Source organism: Chelonoidis abingdonii, chromosome 8 (assembly GCF_003597395.2).
Source record: "Chelonoidis abingdonii isolate Lonesome George chromosome 8, CheloAbing_2.0, whole genome shotgun sequence".
NCBI lineage: Eukaryota > Metazoa > Chordata > Testudines > Testudinidae > Chelonoidis > Chelonoidis abingdonii.
In genome coordinates this window covers 40911816-40935189 of record NC_133776.1, presented here as the reverse complement: position 1 = coordinate 40935189, position 23374 = coordinate 40911816, and the positions used below count along the sequence as shown (strand labels likewise).

The 23374-nt window shown below is 41.7% G+C and overlaps 1 protein-coding gene across 1 annotated transcript in view; it reads right to left on the bottom strand.

The window, feature by feature from the left end:
• SLC25A36 (solute carrier family 25 member 36) overlaps window positions 1-23374 on the bottom strand; it is a 58704-nt gene that overhangs the window by 17118 nt on the left and 18212 nt on the right. Inside the window, exons 3-5 of the mRNA XM_075068982.1 lie at window positions 14031-14108; window positions 12065-12177; window positions 3407-3481 (exon numbers count right to left, since the gene is read on the bottom strand). Coding sequence (XP_074925083.1) covers window positions 3407-3481; window positions 12065-12177; window positions 14031-14108 — 266 coding nt within the window. The remainder of the gene's footprint in view (window positions 1-3406; window positions 3482-12064; window positions 12178-14030; window positions 14109-23374) is intronic.

Here is a 23374-nt window from a genome sequence, read left to right as displayed (position 1 = left end):
TTTTGTAAAATGCACTGAGTACTGAAATTTCTGCCATTTGCAGCAGTCCAAATTTACAGCTTGTAAATACTTACCTATGATCACATTTAAAAACAAAACAAAAATAAAAACAAAACAAAATTTCAGTTAAAAAATGCTAACCTTGTCACAAAGAGCTGAGAAAACATAGTTAGATGTCTTTTGACATCAGGGCCAGGCTTCGTATTGCCAGAAGTGACTGACATCAATGGGTTAATGACCTACAAATATATTTATTTATTTGCTATTCATTCAGCAATATTTTGTCCATACTGCTTAGTTTAAATCAGAAAACCAAAATGTTTCTCCTACCGTAGTCAATTAATATCCAATTGGACACAAATTTATTACAAACTGCATTTTGCTCCTGCATTCCAGGCTCAAACACGGTTTACTGACTCTGTTCCTCAACTGTGCCAAGATTTGCAAGTGTACTCCATTTAAACTAACTTGTGGATCTTTTTTAAATTAAAAAATGCAAAACAGACAGATCAACAGACAAAAAACCAAGGAGGATTCTAGCCTCAGTTATGTCAACAGGGTTGCACAAGTGTAACCGAGAGCAGAATTATATGGTGTGCTAAATCCTTAGGTACAACCTTGGAACAGAGAAGGAACTAACTTTGGAACTAACAAACATCTTTACAGACACAAAAATATCCTTATTTTGTTTTCATTAAGGAATGTTTTCTATATGGTCACAGTCTAAGTATGAAAACAAAAACCTCATGATCCACTGGATTGGAAAGAATGCAGTACAGTTGGATGTTATAAAAATCTTTGTTCATACAGAAGTGTAATATTTTAGGAATGAAAGTGATGTGAACTGTATGTTGGAAGCCTGTATACAGTAACAAGGAGGATCTCCCTGAAAGCCTAAACATGTGTCAATTTCCACTTGTATATTATTTCCATTACTAATAGAGGCCAGTGGCACAATTTATCTGCCACAGAATAAAAGTGACTGCAGTTGATTTCAGTGAGTTACTTGTATCTTGTAAAGGGAGAGTCAGGCCTAGGAATTATAAGCTTTACGTTATATTGAACATTTTATATACCTTAACTTCTTCTGCTCCTTGTTTAAACTTTTAGGATCAAATTCTAATCTCAGCTACGTGCACACAACTTTATTTGAAATCACTGGAACATAAACACATGCTTAAATGCTTTGCCAAATCAAGGCTCTAGGCCCCAGTGAGACAAAGGGCTTCACAGAAATCATCATAAGTCCCATGATTAAAAGATCTAGGTACTTAACAAATTTTGTACTGTGCAATATACTGTTAGGCAATGAACAAAGTTCTTTTCTTGAGCCACAGCTAGAGGTTATATTCAAGGAAAATTAAAGACAAGTGTCTTGAATTCTCCTTAAAGGAGGATAAATATACACACCAAACCATTGTTTTTTTTATTATTTATTATTAATGATTATTATCTGTGACAAATCAATGGATACATCATCATTTCAGAAGACAAGCTGCACGGTACAAAAGCAGCATGTAGGTCTTTACATTTTAGAAGCTTTTTGTACAAAAAAGTACCACCTGAACAGAAAAAGTGTACTACAGTAACTCCTCACTTAGTCGTCCTCGTTAAAGTTGTTTTGTTGCTGATCAATAGAGAACATGCACATTTAAAGTTGTGCAATGCTCCCTTATAAAATCGTTTGGCAGCCACCAGCTTTGTCCACTGCTTGCAGAAAGAGCAGCCCATTGGAGCTAGCTGGTGGGGGCTTGGAACCAGGATGGACAGGCAGCCACACTATCCACTCCCTGCTCCCCTAAGTTCCCTGTGGAGCAGCCGCCCAGCAGGCTATCACAGGAGGGCACTACAGGGCTCAGGACTGAGGGAGCTTGCTGGCAGTAGATGCTTTCTCAATTTGCTAATCTACTTAAAAAGGCAATGTATTTAGAGTGGTGTCAGCGTACTTAAAGGGGCAACACGCGTCTCTCTCTCTCTCTCTCTCTCTCACACACACAGGGTGTGTGTCTCTGTTTCTCTCTGCCATGCTGTCTCCCCCGCTCCCTCCATTCGTTCTGCCTTGTAGAGTGTGAGGCTACATTAACAACGTGTTAACCCTTGAGGGCTCAACCGAGTGCTAGTTCATCATTTAGCAGTAAGGCATTCCCTGGGAAATATCCCACCCTCTTCCATCCTCTGACTTCACCATCTCAACCAAGCTTCACAATCATCAATGCTGTGTACAGTTTTAAATTGTTTAAAACTTATCGTGTGTGTGCGTGTGGGTGGGTGGGTGTGCATACACACATATTTCTGTCTGGAAAAAAAAAATTCCCTGGAACCTAATCTTACCATTTACATTAATTCTTATGGGGAAATTGGATTCACTTAACATCATTTCGCTTAAAGTAGCATTTTTCAGGAACATAACGAAAACGTTAAGCAAGGAGTTACTGTATGTGAAATCACTTAATTCAGTTTACTGTTGAAACCAATGATAGCTACAAAAAACGTATCTAAGTTGATCAATTTTACTATTTGGTAGAACAAGTAATTTCTCTGATTATCATATAATTGAAGAAAATAATAAGTTTTTAATATGAGACAATTTCAAGAGGCTAACAAATTAGTACTTAGAATTGTAAACCTCCTTCTATCCCTAGGATTTACTGCATTCTTAATTTTCAAGTTACACGGCACTATACGGCAATACAAAGCTTGCAGGCAAAATTGTTAATAGCTGATTTTAGTGCATTTTCTCAAAGACATTATTAGAATTACAAAATGACAAGGTTAGCATTTTTCTAGAAGCTATGTTAAATTTTAACTATGGCCCTTTATAGCAGTTATCTGACTAATGCCTAGTGTACTAGAGATTATTCATATCTAGCACAGAACTTTGTTTTACATGGCTTCTAGAGAATTTCTAGAGCATAATGAACTAGGCTATTTCAAGAAAGAAAGAAAATTTGCTACCTTCAGTATGAATCTGCATGGGGGACTCAGTTTCACCAACCATGTGGTTTAGGCGCATAACTGCAAAGCTAAATGTTAATGCTCATCAGTACTGCATGAGTACGCTGATACAATAATGTCAAGAAAACAGTCACAGAAATCGGAGAAAGTGTTCTCAGTAATTAAACTGGTGTACAATATGCACCTCCAAATGTAACCACAAAGAGGCAGATGGTTATTAAGGCTTAAAGGTGTTCATCCAGCACCCGATAATCATGAAGGCAAATCACAGTATCAGCCTTTGGGGTAGGAAACAAAGTCAATAAACAGATACAAAACTAACTGACAAACCGAGAATCAGTATCTGCATGCGGATTGGGAAAATTGCTACTGTATATATTTACAGAGGTTCTTTTCATCAGGAAACAATGAGTACAGGAATATCCAAAGATAAGGGATATTCGGAACCTACATTTATTTGCAGGATTGCATACATTATATATGTGGTCTTCAATTAAAAAAGAAAAAAAAAGATTGCTAATCCATTTTCATGTCTTCAGCTCCTTGTCAAGAGAAAAATAACATTTCTTTAAAATTCTGAAGAAGAAAGAACACAGGTAATCGAAAAAGCTTTAACATAAGGAGGGTCTCTGAAGCAGTTAATTGATTGGGATGAACTGTAATTAAGTTCTCTTTGTCCTCTCTTCCTCTTCAATCCTCCTCACCCATAAAACCCACAGCCATGTGATGCAGAGATACTTTATTACGTCCAGGAAGGCATTAGTTCCATGCCTTTTCTATTTTTAAAAAACCTCAAACTACTGGCCTTAGGGGGCACCTCATTCTATCATGGGAAGATTAAACTTCACTACTATTTATCTCTCTTGGATTTCTGTGTCGCACCCATCACTGTATTACATAAGCACAGATCTAATGCCACTTTGGCCTCCCATCTAGATACTGAATTCTATGTGCCACAGTCAATTATCTGCTTTAGGACATTCCAGGGTTTTCCACATTGATCCACTGGTCTATTAACTACACATTTAACTGCACTACACATTTAACTGCACATTTGCTATTCTTAAAGCCCAAAACATAGACAAGCAGTATCATATATTAGTTACATAGTTTGATGTGAGTTAGCCAATTTCATTTCTGTTATGCTTAAGCAGCCAAAGTTCAGCCTTAAAATATGCATAGAATAAACAGTATTTTTAAAATATATTTTTTTTACTACATCTAAATATGAGAGGCATAATGAGCAGCAGGTATGGTCTGGCAGATGATATTTGTGCTTCCCCAACACAATTTTGCCAACCTGACTTTTCATAACCCTGGTTTACTACCCCCAAATAGAGATTACAAACCAAGTAACACTGAGTGGCAGCTCTGTTGCACTGGTGGAAATACTTTAGGGACTACATTTAAATGACTGATCCATTTCATTCTGGATCTATCCAAGTCTGATTCTACAGTTTCAGAGGTGCTAGGCCAATACATTAATGTACTCTGCAATCTAATTTCTAATCCCTCTTCCAAATTAAAATCTGGATTATTTAACACTAAAGTAAACTTGAAATATTTTAGCATTTGAACACGAGACAGATGTACACCTTACAAGGACCTATCAGCATATTTCAGAGAAATCAAGACATGTAGCATATTAAAAAAGTTGTAACAAAAAAAAAAAATCAAGGGAAGGGGGAAAGAATACATTTTTGTCTCCATAATTTTACAGTAATGTAGAGAACATTGTTTCTAGTTTGCTAAGCAAAAATAATTATCAAATGCATGCCAGTTTTCCTAGAGAAGCTTGTTCACGCATACACAGTTACAGACACCCATTAACGTAAAGGGCAAGTTTTATGCATTTGTTCTCAAGCTGTTTTCTCTATTTAACACTGGGGGGGGGAGGATGGGACGGGGAATTAGGCACCTGCCGATATGCTAGTACTACATCCAGATCATTTCAGGCACTTCTTATTTTTGTTACCAATTTCACAATTCATAATAGCTCTCAATCATTAGCAAGCCTCTAGAAAGACGGACCAAAAAGTTACGATCCTCAGCCTGCCACTTCAGCTGAAATAGGTGTACTGGGTAGGTCTGGCTACAAACAATTTGTTTCACTTTTCCTATGCAATTTGAGTAAGCAGCACGATATATATAGCTCTAAATTAGCATAAGATTACAGGTTATATTATTGTATTCTTATCTCAGATGTACCTACGCGTAGTGCAATGTCATAGACAACAGCGTTCATTATATTTACTGTACTGCAGCAGATGTAGGCTACTCACTAAAAAATACTTGCTATACAAAAGGCTGTTTCAAACCATATTCTGCAAGCGTTAGCACATTTAGGCAATGATGACAACGGGAATTAAGAAAAAATTAAAGGAATAGGGTGATCAGTTTACAGTCTCTACATATCTCCTACTTCTTGTAATGTCATCCCAGTCCCCACGGACTTCAAAAGAAACGAGAGGAGGTGAGTCGCATAAAGAAGAGTTTCGGCTACATCCACCACTACGGCTATTATCGAATTAGCAAACCTTCGGTTTTCATTAAACAGATTTAAAAGTGATTGTGACATCACACTAGGCAATTTATTCAGACTGCGCTGTCTATTGTGTCCATTGGTCCGATGCTAGCGCTCGTTCTCGCGCCGGATGGTGCACTCGTGGGTCTAGTTTTTCCGTAGCCTATCATAGATCGCCTGTCTCCCCCGCCCCTTGGAATTCTCGGGATGGAAGCCAGTGCCTGATGGTCGAAAAATCATTGTCACTTGTGGTTCTGGGTCAGTCCGCACCCTCCTTTTGTGAAGCAGCAGAAACATGTTTGCGCCTTTTGTCCCTGGTGAACTGAGCACAATGCCATAGAACTTCAACATCGGACCTGCTGAGATCACTAACGCAATCGTGGAACGATGACTGTAAAACTCGAGAATTCTCGTGCTGTCTACTGGTGAATCCGATGAACTGCAATAGGGCAAGCGAGGGGAGGCAAGCTATCGGGCAGGCGTAGACAGCATAGAGCGATGAGACAATGGAATATATACAGTAACTGGGTGCCCTGCGTTTTGGAGCCTACATCGCTGCGTAAATAGGGGAGTTCTACCAACTTGAACGCGATTTTCGGTGCGGAGAACAAGCACAGACTGTGGGACGCCATAGTTCTGCGGGTAGTGGGTTAGATTCGCAGTTGCGTAGTCTGCCGAAACTTCTCGCATGCGTTAAGAGCACTTTCTTTGAACTTGTGTGACTGGCTTTCCCTGCCCTGAACATGCCATAAATTACCAAGATATGAGCAGGCCTCACAGTGGAGAGCGAATTGGCAAAGCCTTGGAACTTTGCACTCCAGCAGCTATTCTGGTCAAGTCGGACCTCAATTTTGGAGTGGGAAAATCTACACTGTGGGGCTGCTGTATGCAATGTAGCCAAAGCATTCATTAAGCTGCTTGCTCCGCAAAGTTGGACTCTGCGAAACGTGGAGAGGTCATAGTGGATGGCTTTGCTGCAATGGGTATTTCCCTAACTGATGGGGGGCCATAGAATGGACCCATTTCGCCTATCTTGGCCCCGGAGCCCAGGGCCCAGTACATTAAACGCAGGAGTGTTAATTTTCAATGGTGCTGCAAGCACTGGTGGATCACAATGGACGTTTCACCAACATCCACTGGGGATTGCGCAGGGAGGAGTCCTGTACGCTCGTGTTCCAGAAAGCGACTACTTGTTTTACCGGGTAGCGCAAGGAATTATTACCAGACCGACACAACAGTTGGGCGATGTTGGAAATGCCTGTAGTTATCTGGCGTGGAACCCAGCCTACCCTGGATAGCCATGGCTCATGAAGCCATTACACAGGCGCTGGACCACGTGGTCAGAGAGCTGATTCATACTACAGGCTGAGGCAGTTGCCGCAGGTGGTGAGTTAGTTTAGAATGTGCATTTGGCCATATTTAAAGTCGCTGGTGTACTTACTCTCACTCGCTCAGACCTTCAGCAACAATGTCCTCTTGTTATTGTGATATACTGTGTGGCTCCAAATCTGTGTTGTGAGAGTAAGGGAGACCTTTATGAGCTGGGTGGCGTGAAGGCTGAGGCAATACCTGCCGATGGACACGAGCAGCCAGACACCAGGGCGATTAGAAGAGCACACCAGGAAGTGATACGTAGCGCATCAGAGGCCTTGTAACCGAGTTTCATCACGGGCCGGGTACGGTTTCTGTGAATTGCTGTGCTTGTTCCCCTTCAAGAACACCACCCGCCTCATTGATCCTTACCTGTAAGCAATCCACCCGCCCCTTTGATTACAGCTGCTTAAGGACAATTAATTCACTATCATTAAAATTATGTATTCTTTATTATAAGAATTCCCTGATAGCAACCCACCCTCCCCCTTGCTATGTTATCTTCTGTTAAACAGTATTTATAAAAGAGGAGAGAATTTATCAAGGATAGACCAGGTGGGTTTGTGAGGAGAATAGGAGGGAAGAATAAGGCTCTTAAGCACATTTCATGTAATGACAGCTTTTGGTTGGACTTGTTTCACCATGGGGGGTGCAGTGGCGGGTGCAGAAAGCCTTCCCCACCATTACTACGCGTCTGGACGTGGAGGGAGATAGGAACTGGGGTGGGTGAGGGTGTTACACAGGGGCTGCAGTGGCACTCTGTGCCCTGCTGCTCTTCCTGAAAGATCCACCAGACGTCAGAGGATATCAGTTGATCATGGCAGACTCCAGTCGTTGCATCTCACACCGCTGATCTTCCTGCTCCACCTCTGATCTTCCTGGCAACACTTCTCATCTCAAGGTCCTCCTGTCCTCACGTTCTTACTGGCATCTTTCCTGTACTTTGCTAGCATGTCCTTCCACTCATTCTAATGAGCTCTGTCACTGCGGGTTTCTTCATGATTCAGAAGACTTTCATCTCGCGTCCTCTTCTTCCTCCGCCTTAATCTGAGCTAGCCTTGGAGATGGAAGTGGAGGCTGGAAAACTGTGCAGCTGCATGGGGGAAGAAAACAGGGAGAGAAGTATGTAAAAAGATACATTTTACAGAACAATGGTTATACTTTTTCACACTATTCACCTTAATAGCACAACGTGATTTCACCACAAGGTCGCATTTTGCATTTTTATTTGAGTGCCTGCGTCGGTGTTGCAGATCTCACAGACGCAGGTCGGGCATCATACTTCAGCTTTCAGGCACATGGTAAGGCTTTATTCTTGTGACTTCTCCAGCCTTCATATAACACAGTGCCATATAATGCCTTTTTCCTATTAACAGGCAGCAGTAGACCCCACTCCTTCTTTCCCTATGTAAGGATTTTCATATATCCTCCCCACCGCATGGCTATTATCAGTGCTAAAACACACCCTCCTTCCTCCCCTCCTGCCACCGCGTGGCCCGGTAGCTGGGAAGATTCCTGCTCGCACCAACGCTCAGCGCCATCGTCCTCCCCTCCCCAGCTTTGCTACATGCAAGAAAGGATTTGATGTAAGCAACAGCCCAGATAGCAACCCAGTAGGAAAATAGCTGTCTCTGTCCCCTTTAATTAATTCCTGAATTTCAACCAGGTCACAATGAATGATATAACTCTACTGAGAATCAACAGCGCGAGATGAAGAACGAATGTTTCTGGCTGCAGGATCACCAGGACCATACGCTGCTGTGCTTTGTCACAATGATACCCGATTACTTGCTACATGCATGGGAAGCAGAGTGTCCTGTCATGGTGACATAATAAAGCTGCCTTGCCCAGAAACCTTCTGCAAAGGCTTTCGCAGTACCTCCAGGAGCGATTCATGGAGATTTCTTTGGAGGATTTTCACTCCATCCCCAGAACATGTTAACAAACTTTTCCTGTAACTTCTGGCTGCAAATGCATCCCAAGCCCTGATGGCAACAAATCATTAAAAACGCTTGCTTTTAACAATGTTTGATATTACAAATACACTTACCAGAGGTTGCTTCCATGGCTTCACTGTTTGGGCTAGTGGCTTGAGAGGGCTGGGGTTTGAATTCCGTCGTGCACAAAAAGCTCCGGCAGTTTGGACTAATGGAGTGCTGTGTGCTCGAGAGCAGTCGTCCTCTTCTTCCTCCTCCTCCTTCTCTCCTCATCTTCCCCCTCCGCCATGGTGAGATTATGACTCCCACCTCGGAATCCACGACAAGGGGGGGGTAAGGCTGGCGCAGCCCCTAAAATTGCATGCGATCAGCGTAGAAAGTAGCATGTTTTCGGCCTGCCCAGACCTTCCGTTTGCTGCTTTGTTTTCTGGTAGGCTTGTCTAGCTCCTTAACTTTCACTCTGCATGCACTGAGTCCCTGCTGTGGCCTTTTCTCAACATAGCCTTTGAAATGGTTTCAAATTTTTTCACTTCGGCTTTTAGAACGGAGTTCTGTTAGCACGAATCCTCTCCCCATATAGCGATCAGATCCAGTACCTCTCTGCGGTCCATGCTGGAGCTCTTTTTCTTTCTCAGGAGACTGCATTGTTACCTGTGCTGATGAGCTCTGCGTGGTCACCTGTGCTGATCAGAGCTCCATGCTGGCCAAACAGGAAATTGAATTCAAAAGTTCGCGGGGTGGGGGCTTTTCCTGTTTACCTGGCCAGTGTCTCAGAGTTCTGATTGCTGTCCAGAGCGGTCAGTGGTGTACTGTGGGATACCTCCCGGAGGCCAATAATGTCGATTTCCGTCCACACTAACACTATTCCAATATAATATCAATTTTAGCATTACTCCTCTCGTTGCGGAGGAGTACAGAAATCGATTTAAAGAGCCCTTTAAATCCATTTAAAGAGCACTGTAGTGTGGACGGGTACAGCGTTAAATTGATTTAACGCTGTTAAAATCGATTTAACGGCGTAGTGTGGACCAGGCCTTTGTGAACCTGAAGTACTAAAGTCTCTGGGCAATCCTGAGTGGCAGTGCTTTGCTTAATTTGCAGATGGAGTTGTTACTGTAGACGACCCTAACAATGCAGTGTCAAGCAGTGCTGTCCATAAACTCATTTTAATGGCATTACCAAACAGGGTGACCAGACGCCCCAATATTTAGGTGTTTGTACTGCATCCTGACTGATCTTTGGTCGGGATGCAAATTTGTCCCGATTTTTCGCTCCGCCGGCAGCACTCAGCCTTTTTTTTTTTTTTTTTTTAAACTCGTGTTCTGCCAGCAGAACAAGTAAAACGTTTGTAATTGACATATAAGATTTGCCTCAGGGTGGCAAGATACAAGTTTATTTCTGGTTTCTGAGTTGCTTTATTAAAACACATGAATTTACATGGTAAACTTGAAATACCACCTTTCCAGCTTCCAATCTTCTCTCCTTGTTCAGTTTTGTTTTAACCTCTCAGAATAAGTGTTTTAACTTTCTAACTGAATATATGTAAAAGAAATGAAGAGTGGCAAAGATTTTTTGTAAATTTGCATCAAATGCAAAGTTATATAAAACTGTGTTTATAAGCATCTAAACTAATTTCTTTATCAATTAAAAAGTTGCTGTTCGCTTGTTACAACTACAAAACTTATTTTGTAAAAGAATAGAAAACGTCCATGCTTACTGATATTTTTAGGTTGGTGATAAGGCTTGTGCATTTTTAAATAAATATATAAAATCTACAGGAGTGAAAATATAAACATTAATTTAACCTCATTAGTTACGCAAACATGTTTTTCTTCCTAGCAAAATGATGAAGTGCTTGCTTTCTGTAATTTTTTTAAATGGGATTTGAACCCAGTTGAGTATGCCGTATATGTTATGAAACAAACCTCTTTACAGCTTATTCAAACAAAGAACTGCTGTTAAAGTCACTTACCAAATGCTTAATTGAAACAAACAGTATTTGATCAAAGCTAATGACTGGTAAAAAACATGATGTGCTAATTTATAAAGCTAAACACATTACCAAGTGGACAATTCTAGCGAGAACTCTGGAAAAAACAAGCTACCGTATTTGAGCCCCTTTTTGAAAAAGAGAACATTGCAAAGTAACCCATATAACAAAATTAATGTATAGCAGAGATGCATTTAGAATTAATTTTGTGAACACACGAAATAGTTTTATAATACTTTTCAGGTTGGGGTGTGAAAGTAATTAACACTACAGGCTCCATTACTGCCTACCAGACTTTATGGTATATGAGTGGTGTACCTGTTGAGTCTGTACGAAAATATGCCACTAAAAATTGTGCCGGGAAGGACAGCCCAGGGGTTGGGATGCCAGCATGGGACTTAAGAGACTTGAATTCAATTCTCTACTCTACCATAGACTTCTTAAGTAATGTTGGGCAGTAATGTGTCAATTCCTCATCTATAATATTGGTTTATAGCATTTCCCTAAAAAACAGTGGTGTTGTGAGGATAATTCCATTAAGGATTGTGAGGTAATCAGCCATTTACTCTATAGTGTGCAATAGCTATGAAGTAGGGATTCCTATTGGGTAGAACAAAAACTTTTTAATTAGGTCCGTGTGTGAAGAGAAATTTTTGAAAGTGTGGAAGAATTAAGCTATTCACGCAAAATCTAAGCATTTAATTAAAATGATAAGACCAGAGTACCTTCAAAGAGTTGCTAATGTCTCATGAAAACTTGATGAAACAATTCTATTTAGAAACAACTCTTTCCTGTATGTGTGATATTTTCAAATTTTAATTTCTCATTTCTTATGAGGGATATTTGCATGAAAACAGAGTCTGTTTCTGCAATGCTGATCTACTCCCATAGCTGATTAGGACATTGCTCATGACAACAGAAGCCAATTACACTGTCATTCATGACATCAAGTGGAAAAATAAGCAACAGAACAGATTCTGTTCTTGTACAGATACCCAGCAACAAAATACAGTAAAAGGAAATAAAATGAACTGTTCCCACACATCAGCTCATTAACAGAATGACATCCAAAGCTTTCCCATGAGGCACGAGTGAGCGTTTAGGGACAAGACAACCTCCCCCACATTTTCAGGGTGACTTCAGGACTTAAAGAGACTTTCAATCCCAGTTTGTACAATTCTAATTACAAATCTTCGTTCTCCCCTCTTTTGAAATCTTATACAAATTTTAGCAGTTGATATCTTGAAAACAGCTGGAGCTAAAAACTTATTAGCTATAAGTTTATACCCGAGCAGATGAAGAGAATTCTGCTCCCAATAATTCTGTCAGAAATTAAGTGACGGCAATCAAGGTCATAATCAGAATGATGCAATTTTACATTCCAGTATCTTACAACCTGTCTGGATAAGGAATGCAAAGATCAGTAAGAGTCCTTACGGGATTAGTAAACTTTTGCAAGCACTGGTGCTGAATTTGTGATCAGAACAAAAACACATAGTATTCTGCATTAAATAGACTTTTTTCTGCAAGTTTTCAAAATGTTTAAAGTCATTTTAATAGCTATTAAGCAAAATATACATTATAAAGTGTCCTCTGATTTTTTATATTTGTTTAACTTTGGAGGAGCAGGAAATGAATTGCTCTTTTAACTTCTTGTTCCAGGAGACCACATGACAAAGTCCCTAAAAGGATTTTGGAAACTAGTAACTCACAAGGGAAGGCAAATTAGCACAATGTGCTATGTTTATTCTTGGGGTAAAAGCATGAAGCATAAAGGATAAATTTTACCTAACACATTTACAGCAGTATTATGATTTAGCTATACTAAATAGTGAAATAGCTTATTCATCTGTGCTCATTTTGACAGATACCACATCCCTATTCCACATGCCAAAGATCTATGCAAGTATTTATTCACATGACAGCAACTCATATCTGACAGTGGTATAAGCAAGGGCAATAAGGATAATAAACTGTTTGCAGGGTTATAAACTCTGAGAAAGGGTTAGGGCTTAATGACTAGATTTTCAAACATACCTAAAGGGACTGTGCTCCTAAATTCTTTAGGCAATTTTGGCAATCTTCCCCTAAAACATTGGAAAGGATACCAAAAAAGGGGACTCCATAAACTACAGGAGGGTAGCAGGCTCAAATATAGACAGAGGAGATGAGCTGAAACTAAGAATGAATGGACTATAAGACAGCACTAGGAAGATGTAACTGTAAATACGTAGGATACATATAGTAAAAGAAGCCATATGGGTTAACCACACAGCCTATCATCTATTTTGAAATGATATTAGGGTCTTTTCCATCCATTAATTATTATTAATACACATTTTAAAAGAATCTCAGCTTCTGTTTAAGCTAACTCAAAATATGAGGCTTGAGTCTCTCCAGCAGGTGCAACTGCACAATGCTCTGCCTACCGAGACAGGTACATCAGCAGAAGCATTCACCCCTGAAGAAGGCAAATGTCAGCATCACTACTGCCCTCCCATCAGATTCCAATGGGTAGAGTAGATTTAAGTAACAACAGGGGCTCAACAGGTTTTGGCCCTGAGCCCTGACACTGCTCCTGCACTAGCAGGTCCCACTAATTCCTTGGCTGCCTTAGCTGGCTCTTGGACCAGGTGAAATGGGGGTTGCAGACAGCTTGCATTATTGTGCCTTTCCCCTGGTGGACCTTCCATTGCAGAAGGCCCAAAACCTGTATTTCACTAGCAGATCTCAGGGAGTGAGTCAGGCCCAGTGTATTAGGAGCATTTTTTCCCATTGTCCTCTTGAAGAGGACAGGTTAACTGAAGATTTCAAATGTATATTTAGTTACTACCTTACATCATAGGAAATGGTGCCCTTGTTTTTATCTCAGAGTCACATACTCATCATAATGCACATGTACATCTCTGCAAACTGGAGTTGAGAATACTGTATACCTCACTATGTACAAAAATGGACAGTAGAAACGTTCAGAACGGGCACTATCAAATACTGCTGTGGATACAGAGATGCAGATCTGGAAGTTCCTCCGTAGGGTTTGGCGGTTGCTCTGTAGAGAAGTGGCCTAACTGGTTTCTCTCAAATTCAGAAGTTATACAAAGGGGAAAAAAAGCGGTCTTACTAATAAATATTTCCACATCAGATGTAACAGTTCACTTGAAGGAAGTCCCCCTATGCCTTAAATCTTGACATACATATGTTTAAACACTAGACTAAAATTACTTCACTTATTGAACATATTGTTAGATTTTACCTGGAAGGAGCAACGCCTACCAAATTTGGACCTAGCCCTCTAAACAGAGAACGAGGACCTTCCTTTCGCAAGATCATCCTGGAAAACAAAAAGTGATTTTGAAACATTAAATATACATTAGAAGTGTATAACTAGCCTACATAGTAATGCTATAGTTTAGTTAAATTTTAGGTTTGCTCATGTTTTACGTACAAACTAATTATTCTTTTTAACAATTTAATAGTGTAACTGCAAACGAACCAGATTTTCCTAAAATATGCACAAAAAGTGAATTCAATTCTTTATACCATCATTGCTATATTACACACACACTTCTCAGTTTCACTTCTCATTTTCATGTGTAAAGAACACAGACCATCCTAGAGGCTCAGCAACATATAAATGTTTTCTTCCAGCTACAAAAGGGTCCTTTTAGTAAATGAATCCAAATGTCTACCGTTTATTTTTACTGCTGGACTATTCATCTTGCTGTAGATTCCTGTGTATTGTTTTCAGAATGTGGGATCAAATATTTAATTTTCTTGTTCTCTTCTCCCATGAACCCCTATCCCCAAACAAAATACTATGCCTGGGAAGTTCTTGAGAAAAATACACTCTAGAAGAGTTGGACATAGCAATCCCCAATAGCCAAAAGGTTCTGATTTTAGGGATAAATTAACTCTAGTTAATATCATCAATCTAGCCAAGGCAAAAATCAGATGCAAGCCACTTCCTGCTCCTCAAACAAACAAAACAAACAAAAAACTCACCACAAAACAAGCAAGCAAACACCAACCTACCATCTCTGGTTATTTCAACAAAATTTTACAAGACACACAACAGCATAGTATGTTCAAACTATAAATTAAAATATATGCAGAAGCTTACAGGAAAATACCACACTACATACAAAAATGCTAACACCTCCTTCCCTCCAGCATACAACTTAAATTAGGATTTTTTAAAAATGTATTATATATTTCATTAGCACAACAGCATTGCTAGCAAAATACAAGTCTTCTAAAGTGTGAAAAAAATATTGTTAGTGCTCAAACAATTCACAGAGCAGTCAGATGTTCAACTGAGTGTTCGGTTTTCAGCCTATTTTTAACTTAACGTTGCGTTTGGAAAATGACAAATACTAATTTTGGGCCTGAGGCTCCCCTACCATAATATGAACAGAGACAGATAGGGCAGATATGCTGGAGAGCATGCAGCTCTTCTGCATATCCTATTCCCTTCCCTCAGTCTCCAGAAGCTCCTCTCCTACCATACTGCAGGGTTAAGGCTCAGCAGTTGTGGGGCCAGATTCTTCTTTGATTTGTATATCCCAAGTATTCCCAATGAAGTTACTGGGGTGTAAAGCCAGGTTAAATAGGAGCCATTTCTCCTACCATTAGGATCATTCCTGCAAGATGCTCGGCATTTTGACCCCAACCCAGGAAAGTCTTTTAGCATGTACTAAACTTTAATCAAATGGGTAATCACACTGACTGCAATGGGACTATTCAGGTTTAAAGTTAACCAGAGGCACAAGAGAGTTTTGTTAGACTGGGAACAAGGCATTCGGCATCTTGCAGAATTGAGCCCATTATCAGCACAGCTCTGAGAATAGTGTTGGTGGAGGGAGACCACCATACTTTTTTAACGGACTTGCAAAGGAATGGACAAAAAATACTGAGCAATAAAGTGATTCTTATATATTGACATTAATTAATTTAAAGTATTTTGAATACTTGTCCCATGGGGTTGTGACTTTTAAGGCAGGCCAAACAACACAAGGTGTAGGATAGCACAGGATTTGTCCTGATCTCTTGACATGGTAATATATCTCCGAACTTCCATATTGTTGACCATATCAAAACTATTTAAGCCTAAACCTTAATACTGATTTCAGGGCTTGCTTTAAAAAAAAAAGCAGGGAAGGTGCAAGTATAACCTCAGAGCTACTGCAAACCCCCCTGGAGATTCAGATTTTTAAATGATTTTTTTTAACCGCCAACTCGATGTTGCAATATAGGACATCAAGCTTATCAGTTTAGATATGCTGTTCAATATAGACAACACTTCTCAGGCACATTTCCTGTTCAAAACTGACATCCAGGTTAACAACAAGAGAATTAGTCAATTCTGCAAACTCACCTGTTGCGTAAAATGCCCCTGTCTGGAAAGGTTTCAAAAGATTAGTTGAATGTGCATGATTAGACTAAGTACAGTGCTCAAGTGGATTTCAACTCTATTCTGAATACCAGCATTTGAAAACAGTTGAATTCTGAGCAAGTGTGTCCACTCCACCACACTCTTCTGGTTAGGATGACCGATGTCCTGATTTTATGGGGACCGTCCCAATATTCAGGGCTCTCTCTTATATAGGTGCCTATTACCCGCCACCTCCTTTCCCAATTTTTCACCCTTGCTATCTAATCACCCAACTTCTGCTACAAAACAGAACCAAAAATTTAGATTAAAAAGTTTATAAAAATAAGCATCTGTGTTCCATAAAGTTATAATCACAATATCTCTTGGTTATGAGGTATACGAGCATTCCTAGATGTTTGACAACATTTCAGCTTCATGCCCAAAACAATTAGTACTCCTGTGGAAATTCTGCCCCCCAAAATTTAAAGTTCTGTGCCAAAAAAATAAAAATTATGTGCACAGTATTTTAAAATTCCGCAAATCCAGGCGAATTAGGTGTGGGTGGGCGGGCTCCAGTAGGATCCAAGTGTGGAGGGGCTTAGTGTGGGGGGATCCAGGTGTGCTGTGAGAGATTTCTGTGTGGGCTCTCTCAGTGTGCGTGGCTCGTTGGGGGGCCTGGGTGCACAAGTGCTCACTGAGGGGGTTGAAGGTGCAGGGGCAATGGGTCTCTGCAGGGGAGCCAAGTGACAGCGGTTGACGCTCAGTGGGGTGGGATGAGTCTGGTGTGGGGAGATGGGGTTTGGCAAGTAGTCTGAGGGGCTCAGAGGAGGGGTCTGGGTGCTAGGGGAGTAGGACTTGATGGGGTGGGGTCCAGGTGCAGCTGGCTGAGGCTCAATGGGGGTGTGGGTCTGGGTGTGCAGGACTCATCCGGGGGGGTCCAGGTGTAGGGGGATAGGGTTTGTCAGGATGACTGTTCAATGGGCCTCTTAACAGGAAGATCCCAGCTGCTGCCGAGGGGACGCCGCATGCCAGGTTCCTGCTCCTCCCCCCACCCCCCGTGATTCCTGTCTCCTTTTCTTCCCCATCTCATCCCCCTCCCCCACTGCCTCATGCCCCATCCCCCTCCCCTCACTTCTACGTTCCCCTTCCTCTGCTCTATTTCACCCCTCTCTTCCTTCCCCACTTCCTCTTCCCCACACCTCCTCCCCCACCCCCTTACCTAGCCCCACCATGGGCACTCACTGTTGCACAGAAAACAGGAAGACTCCCAGCACCCAGAAGCGTAACACGACTGACACTAGGACCCAGGACGCGGCGTTCAGCTGCAGAGTCAGCAGAGCCCAGATGCAGCCTCCTTCAGCTGGGCAACTGTGCACTTGCAGAAATGAAGGGGGCCAGAGAGAGTGGCAGGTAACCTCGTGTGCCAGCCCATGCCTCGCCTGTTAGGAGGGGCAATTGCTTCCCTTCAGAAAACATCAGGAAAGCGCATGGGCCTTCTGCCGGGGGGGAGGGGAGGGGTGTTCCGCAGAATTTCCCCAGGAGTAAGTTGTGATTTCACAATCTCTTAAGTGCTCAACTGAAATGATTGGAGTGATACCACTTTCCAAAAATACTTTGCAAACCACTACAACAACATATACTTAAACAAATTTGCCATGTTAAAAGAATTTCCAAACACATTGAAGGATTTCTATTCCTACAAGCTGGTCTGCATGGACCAACACTTGTGGTCATGCAAAGTCCCCCTGAAGTGGCTCTGCACACATTCATCAGTAAAGGACAGACGGAAGGATCTCAGCCTAGAGCAGGGGTCGGCAACCTTTCAGAAGTGGTGTGCTGAGTCTGCTTAAATCAGAGTGAATAAATGGTTTTGCATGCCAGGAATACATTTTAACATTTTGAGAGGGTCTCTTTCTATGAGTTTATAATATATAACTTAACTGAACTAATTGTCGTATTGTAAATAAATAAGGTTTTAAATGTTAAGAAGCTTCATTAAAATTAAATTAATAAATGAGCCCCCCAGACTGGTGGCCAGGACCTGGGCAGTGTGAGTGCCAAAAAAAATCAGCTCGTGTGCCGCCTTCGGCACCCGTGCCATAGGTTGCCTACCCCTGGCCTACAACATTATTGGCCTCATTTGCTGAAAGACAGAGTTGTAGGAAGTTAATCAGTTATTTAAAATCAAAACATAAGCTATTTTATTTTAATCTCATCTGTGAGATGAGGCCATGTTCTTTCTCCCCTCCACCTCCTAGGTTCTAACAGGAGGTCCCATCCTTGTTGATGAGATAACCTGGAACCCCAGGGAGAGGAGGCACATATGCACTGGCCTCTATGGCTGCCTCTTACAGCAGCAGCAGCCTGGGAAGATCTGCAGAGTGTCAGGCAGGGGTGTAGATATAAGATAAGTTTGTATATGATTCTGACTCATTTTTTCACAACACAAGGTCAGCCATGCTAGCTGCATTTAAAAGACATCATGAATTTGAGAAAGAACATACTTCTGTCTGAATAGGTTATAGCTGCTAATAGAAAAAGACTACACATATTTCTCTCCTTTTTAAGTTTGTTTACTTCATGCATTTGAGCAAGTCATGGTTTTGCCTGCACACTCAGGGCCAGGTTCTGCAATCTCATCTGTACAGACAGACCCTTACTCCTGTAGAGAGTCCCACTGAAGCCAATGGGGCACTGCACAGGTGCGGGGGTCCTCCCAGAGACCAAAATGCAGAATCAGGTCCTTCATCACTGCTCTACATAAGGGACCCTTATAAATATTAACAAGAAACCCACTATGAACTGGCAACAGGTTTATTAAAAAAAATCCCACCACACAGCATGTTGGTAGGCAGAATAGTTTAGTGGATATAGCATAAGATGGGAAATCAGGAGACCCGGGTTCAATGACTTCCACCAACTTGCTCTGTAACCTTGGGTAAGTCACTTTACCTCTCTGTGCCTCTGTTCCCTTCCTATTCTTTATCCATTTAAAACTGGCAGCTCTGTAGGAAAGGAACTGCCTCACTGTTTGTGTGTAGATACCACTTGAATACAAACCAAGAACAGCATATTATTTTAAAAGGATGTCGCATCAGAAACTGGATTTTTTTTTTAGTTCATTTTTTAAAATGAATAAAGTTGACAATTTCTCTTTAAAATTTCCACTCAGTAGTGCTTCTATGGCATTTACTCAGGCTTTCATCTGAGGAGATGAAGAATAGGATCTCTGGAGAGTTATCCTGGGAGTCTAAATTCAATTAATTATTTATATATACACATATACACACACCCAGTGGGAAATGGGTGCATTTGGACAAACAATAACTAAAGCTAGATTCAAACTGCTCTTGTCATCCACTGATAAAAATCGGCTTAAAATATTTTGGTAAAAAGCAAATTTTGGAGAGCTACATCAGAGATGACCTTTAAGAAATATTCTCAGCTTAACAACTTCCATTTCTTGCTGAAATTTTTAACTATTAACTACAGTTATTTGTAACCCTAAGATGACAATCATTGAAATGGGAGGAGGGAAATATTTCATTATTATTTTTTATTTAACTTATGCAAATGACATCACATTGTGTCTAGTCAGTTTTACTGTTTCCTTAAAACACAGTTTGTCAGTTTTTCCCATTGTTTGTGTGGGCTTTTCATATCGCAATTAGGGAGAGGGGGGAAAAAAAAAAAAAAAGAAACTTAAATTGGAAGACAAAAGCACTTAGGGACAGTTATAATAACTTAAACTACTTGTAACCCAATTTTAAAAAAATTGATTAGATTTCAAGTTGACTGTATTTCTTAACATCCAGGCAGATGAAGTTTACAAAAGCAGAGTGAACAATCCCACAAAATATGAGTTACTAGCAAAACTAAAGCTAAAGGCAAAGTTTCAGTATTTATAGCACTTTCAAATTTTAGCAGAGACCTTGAGTAACTGTGGCACTATGGACTCATTATGTAAGGCAGCGGTTCTCAACCTGTGGCCTAGGGACCATTTCTAAGGGGGGGTGTGTGAAAGACAGACTGAAAACTGATGGAAGAATTCAACTATATATACAAATAACAGATTTCCATCAGGGTCCACACCTCCAATTGAAATTTAAGGGCCAGCAAAAGAAATGGTTGAGAACAACTGCTGTAAAGTACAGAAGTCAATGAAAATTGAGGGTGCACAGAACTTCTTAACACCACAACCTATGTATCTGCTACTTCTCAGGGCATTCTGTGCCAAAAAATTAAAAATTCTACACACAATATTTTAAAATTCTGCAAAATTTGTCAAATGTGGAGGCTCTAGCATGGCATTGGGAAGTACAGGTTACAGGCTGTACAGAGGTGGGATATCACTGTGCACCTCCCACCCCACTCCCCTGGACACAGACTCAGCAGTGAGCTGCACCCAACCCTGACACAGTGCAAGGACTGGGCCTGCCCCAAAAACTCTCCAGGGCCCTTCCCCTCTGTGCCAGGTGTACCAGGTATGGGCAGGCAGGCTCAGCAAGGCAGGATCCAAGTGTGGAGGGGCTTAGTGTTGGGGGAAGGGTCCAGATGTGGATTGAGAGGGTTCTGGGTGGGAGTTCTGGGTGCACTGGTAATGGCACTCCGTGGAGGGGGGGCAGATGAAGGTGATTGGGGCTCAGTGGGGGGGCACAGAGCTCAGCAGGTGGTCTGGGTGTGGGGGCCACAGTAGGGGGATCCTGATGTTGGGGGAGTGGGGCTCAGTGGAATGGGGATCCAGGTGCAGCTGGTTGGGGCTTGGTAGGGTGGGGTCTGGGTGGCTCATTGTGGCAGTCCAGGTGCAGGGGGAGTGGGGCTCGTCAGATAGGGTTCTAGGTGTGAGACTTGGTGGGAGGGTCTCATTATAGGGGGGGTCTGGATGCATGGGGGTTGGGCAGATGGGGGAGTAGCTCCTTGTACGGTGATCCCTCCCCGTGCAGCTGAGGAGCGAAGGGTGCAGGAAGCATGTGGGGGAGGGAGAGTGAGTTTGAAGAGCTTCCTGCAGCTGGGGAAGAAATCTGGAAGTGGGTCTGACATGGCCCCAGACGCTATGCAAGGGAAGAGGAAGTCCTGTCCTTGCCAGCCCAGTTGGGACTAGCACCTGAGCCTGGGGCAGAGCTGAAGTCACCAGCTGGGTCTTCCCCAGTCCAGCACCCTGCCCCACAGTGATTTACCTCTCTCTGCTGACTGCCCTGGGCACCTGAAACATATTGCTGAGGAAGGTTGCATGACTACTCTTGCGGATTCCCTTTTTCTGCGGGGAAGCAAAGAAATCAGTGGGGGGGCATGCGTATGTAATTCTGCACATGCTCAGTGATGAAGAATTCCTCCAAGAGTAATCTGCATCTGATGTCACTTAACTCACTGAGCAACTGCATTACACCAGTTTTTTTCCCCACAAGTGTCAGATAATAATCAGACTTTATGTCTGCCAGATATAGCATGCTAGCAGAACAGAAGACAGAAATCAACCCCTAAAACTAGAAGGAAATTTTAAATAAAAGAAAAGTAACCCCATGTTAAATATTTTAATGTCTTAAGACTTCTGACAATACATAAAGAAGCTCCATTATACATTGGTGCTTTCTTGGGGCAATTAGGCTCAAGAACAAACATACCTAGGTTTACTAAATATGGGAAATCACAAGTGAAGCTCCAAGTTCACTAGTTGTGTGTGCTAGGCACAAAAAGAAACTAAGGATGCTAAATTGAATTGATATATCTATAAACTGTAACCCAAATTATTCCAGTACTGATCACACTTTAAGGTACCTTTTAAAAATCGGCTATTATCCATTTTAACTTCGGCAACAATTTTTAGATTTTATTCCCTATAGATCAGGATAAGTTCCAACATGTTCTAAAGCAGTGGTTTGCAACCTTTTTATTTCTGAGCCCCCTCCCCTAAACATGCTATAAAAACTCCATGGATCAGCTGTGCCATGACAATTGATTTTCTGTATATAAAAAGCCAGGGCTGGCGTTAGGGGGGTACAAGCAAGGCAACTGCCCGGAGCCCCTTGCCACAGGGGTAACTATGAAGCTATGATGATCAGGCTTTGGCTTCAGTCCCAGGCGGTGGGCCTCAGGGCTCCAGACTTCAGCCCCATGTGATAGGGTTTTGGCTTTCTGCCTTGGCCCCCAGCGATTCTAATACTGGCCCGGCTTGGAGGACCCCTTGAAACCTGCTCGGATCTTTGGTTGAGAACCACTGTTCTAAAGAGAAGAAAGCTCATGTAAAGCACATAAGAACTATTGCATTAACTTAATTGCTGACAGTGAATAAAAGAGGAGGTTAACTCTTTGAATGATAAATGTGAAAAAAAAATGCATTGCTAATAGCTACGCAATTGATAGTCAAAGAGTAGTTTGCCTATGATACTGTTTGTCACATCCACAAAACTCATTGGGAGCAATGAGTTATGGACATATAGAATCTGTCGCCTGTATACGTGCATCTGCCAAACTATTTAAAAGTACACGTTAGACATGGAGGTTCTTTTGAAAATTGAGCTGAGTAGTTTGTAAATATTGTCATATTGCTTGACAGAGTGAACTCAAATAATTTAACCATATACATATCCAAGCTAAGAATATATTTTATATAATTCCTTCTACTGAGGGATGCTCTAGGATTGACATCTCAGACTCATGAGACTTCAGATGTACTATATTGTCAGAAACAGGTTTGTTGAAATATCTCAGAGGTACAAGACAGGAACAATCTTTTGTGAGTCTCCCACTTAACACTCCTTTGTCCACCTTCTCAAGGTGCTAAGAGAAATGACTACAGCACTAGAGCTCTCCTCAAGCCTAATTTTAAAGCCCCAGGTGGACCCAATGCTGACCTGAGCACAACCAGCCCATACCTGACCCAAGTGTGTCGAGTCATTTTCAGACCAACCCAAACTCAACAGCCTTCCCCTGAACCTACACAACCTTGGGGCTCAGCCTGGTGGGGCCTTCCCACTCCCCACACCCTATAGCCGCAATCTGTCTCCAAACACCTCCTGCCTGGGGGGTTGGTACAGTGGCAGCTGGGTGCTTTGATCCTGGCTGGCACCGACGCATCACTTCACCATGTGCGCGCTACGGAGTGAGAGCCACTCACTCCACAGCACATGTAGAGCACAATGAGATGGTGGTGGCTGGCAGGAGTGGGCCAAGCAGCTGCCACTATGGTGAGTCCACAGGCAGGAGCAGATGATCAGAGATGACCTGAC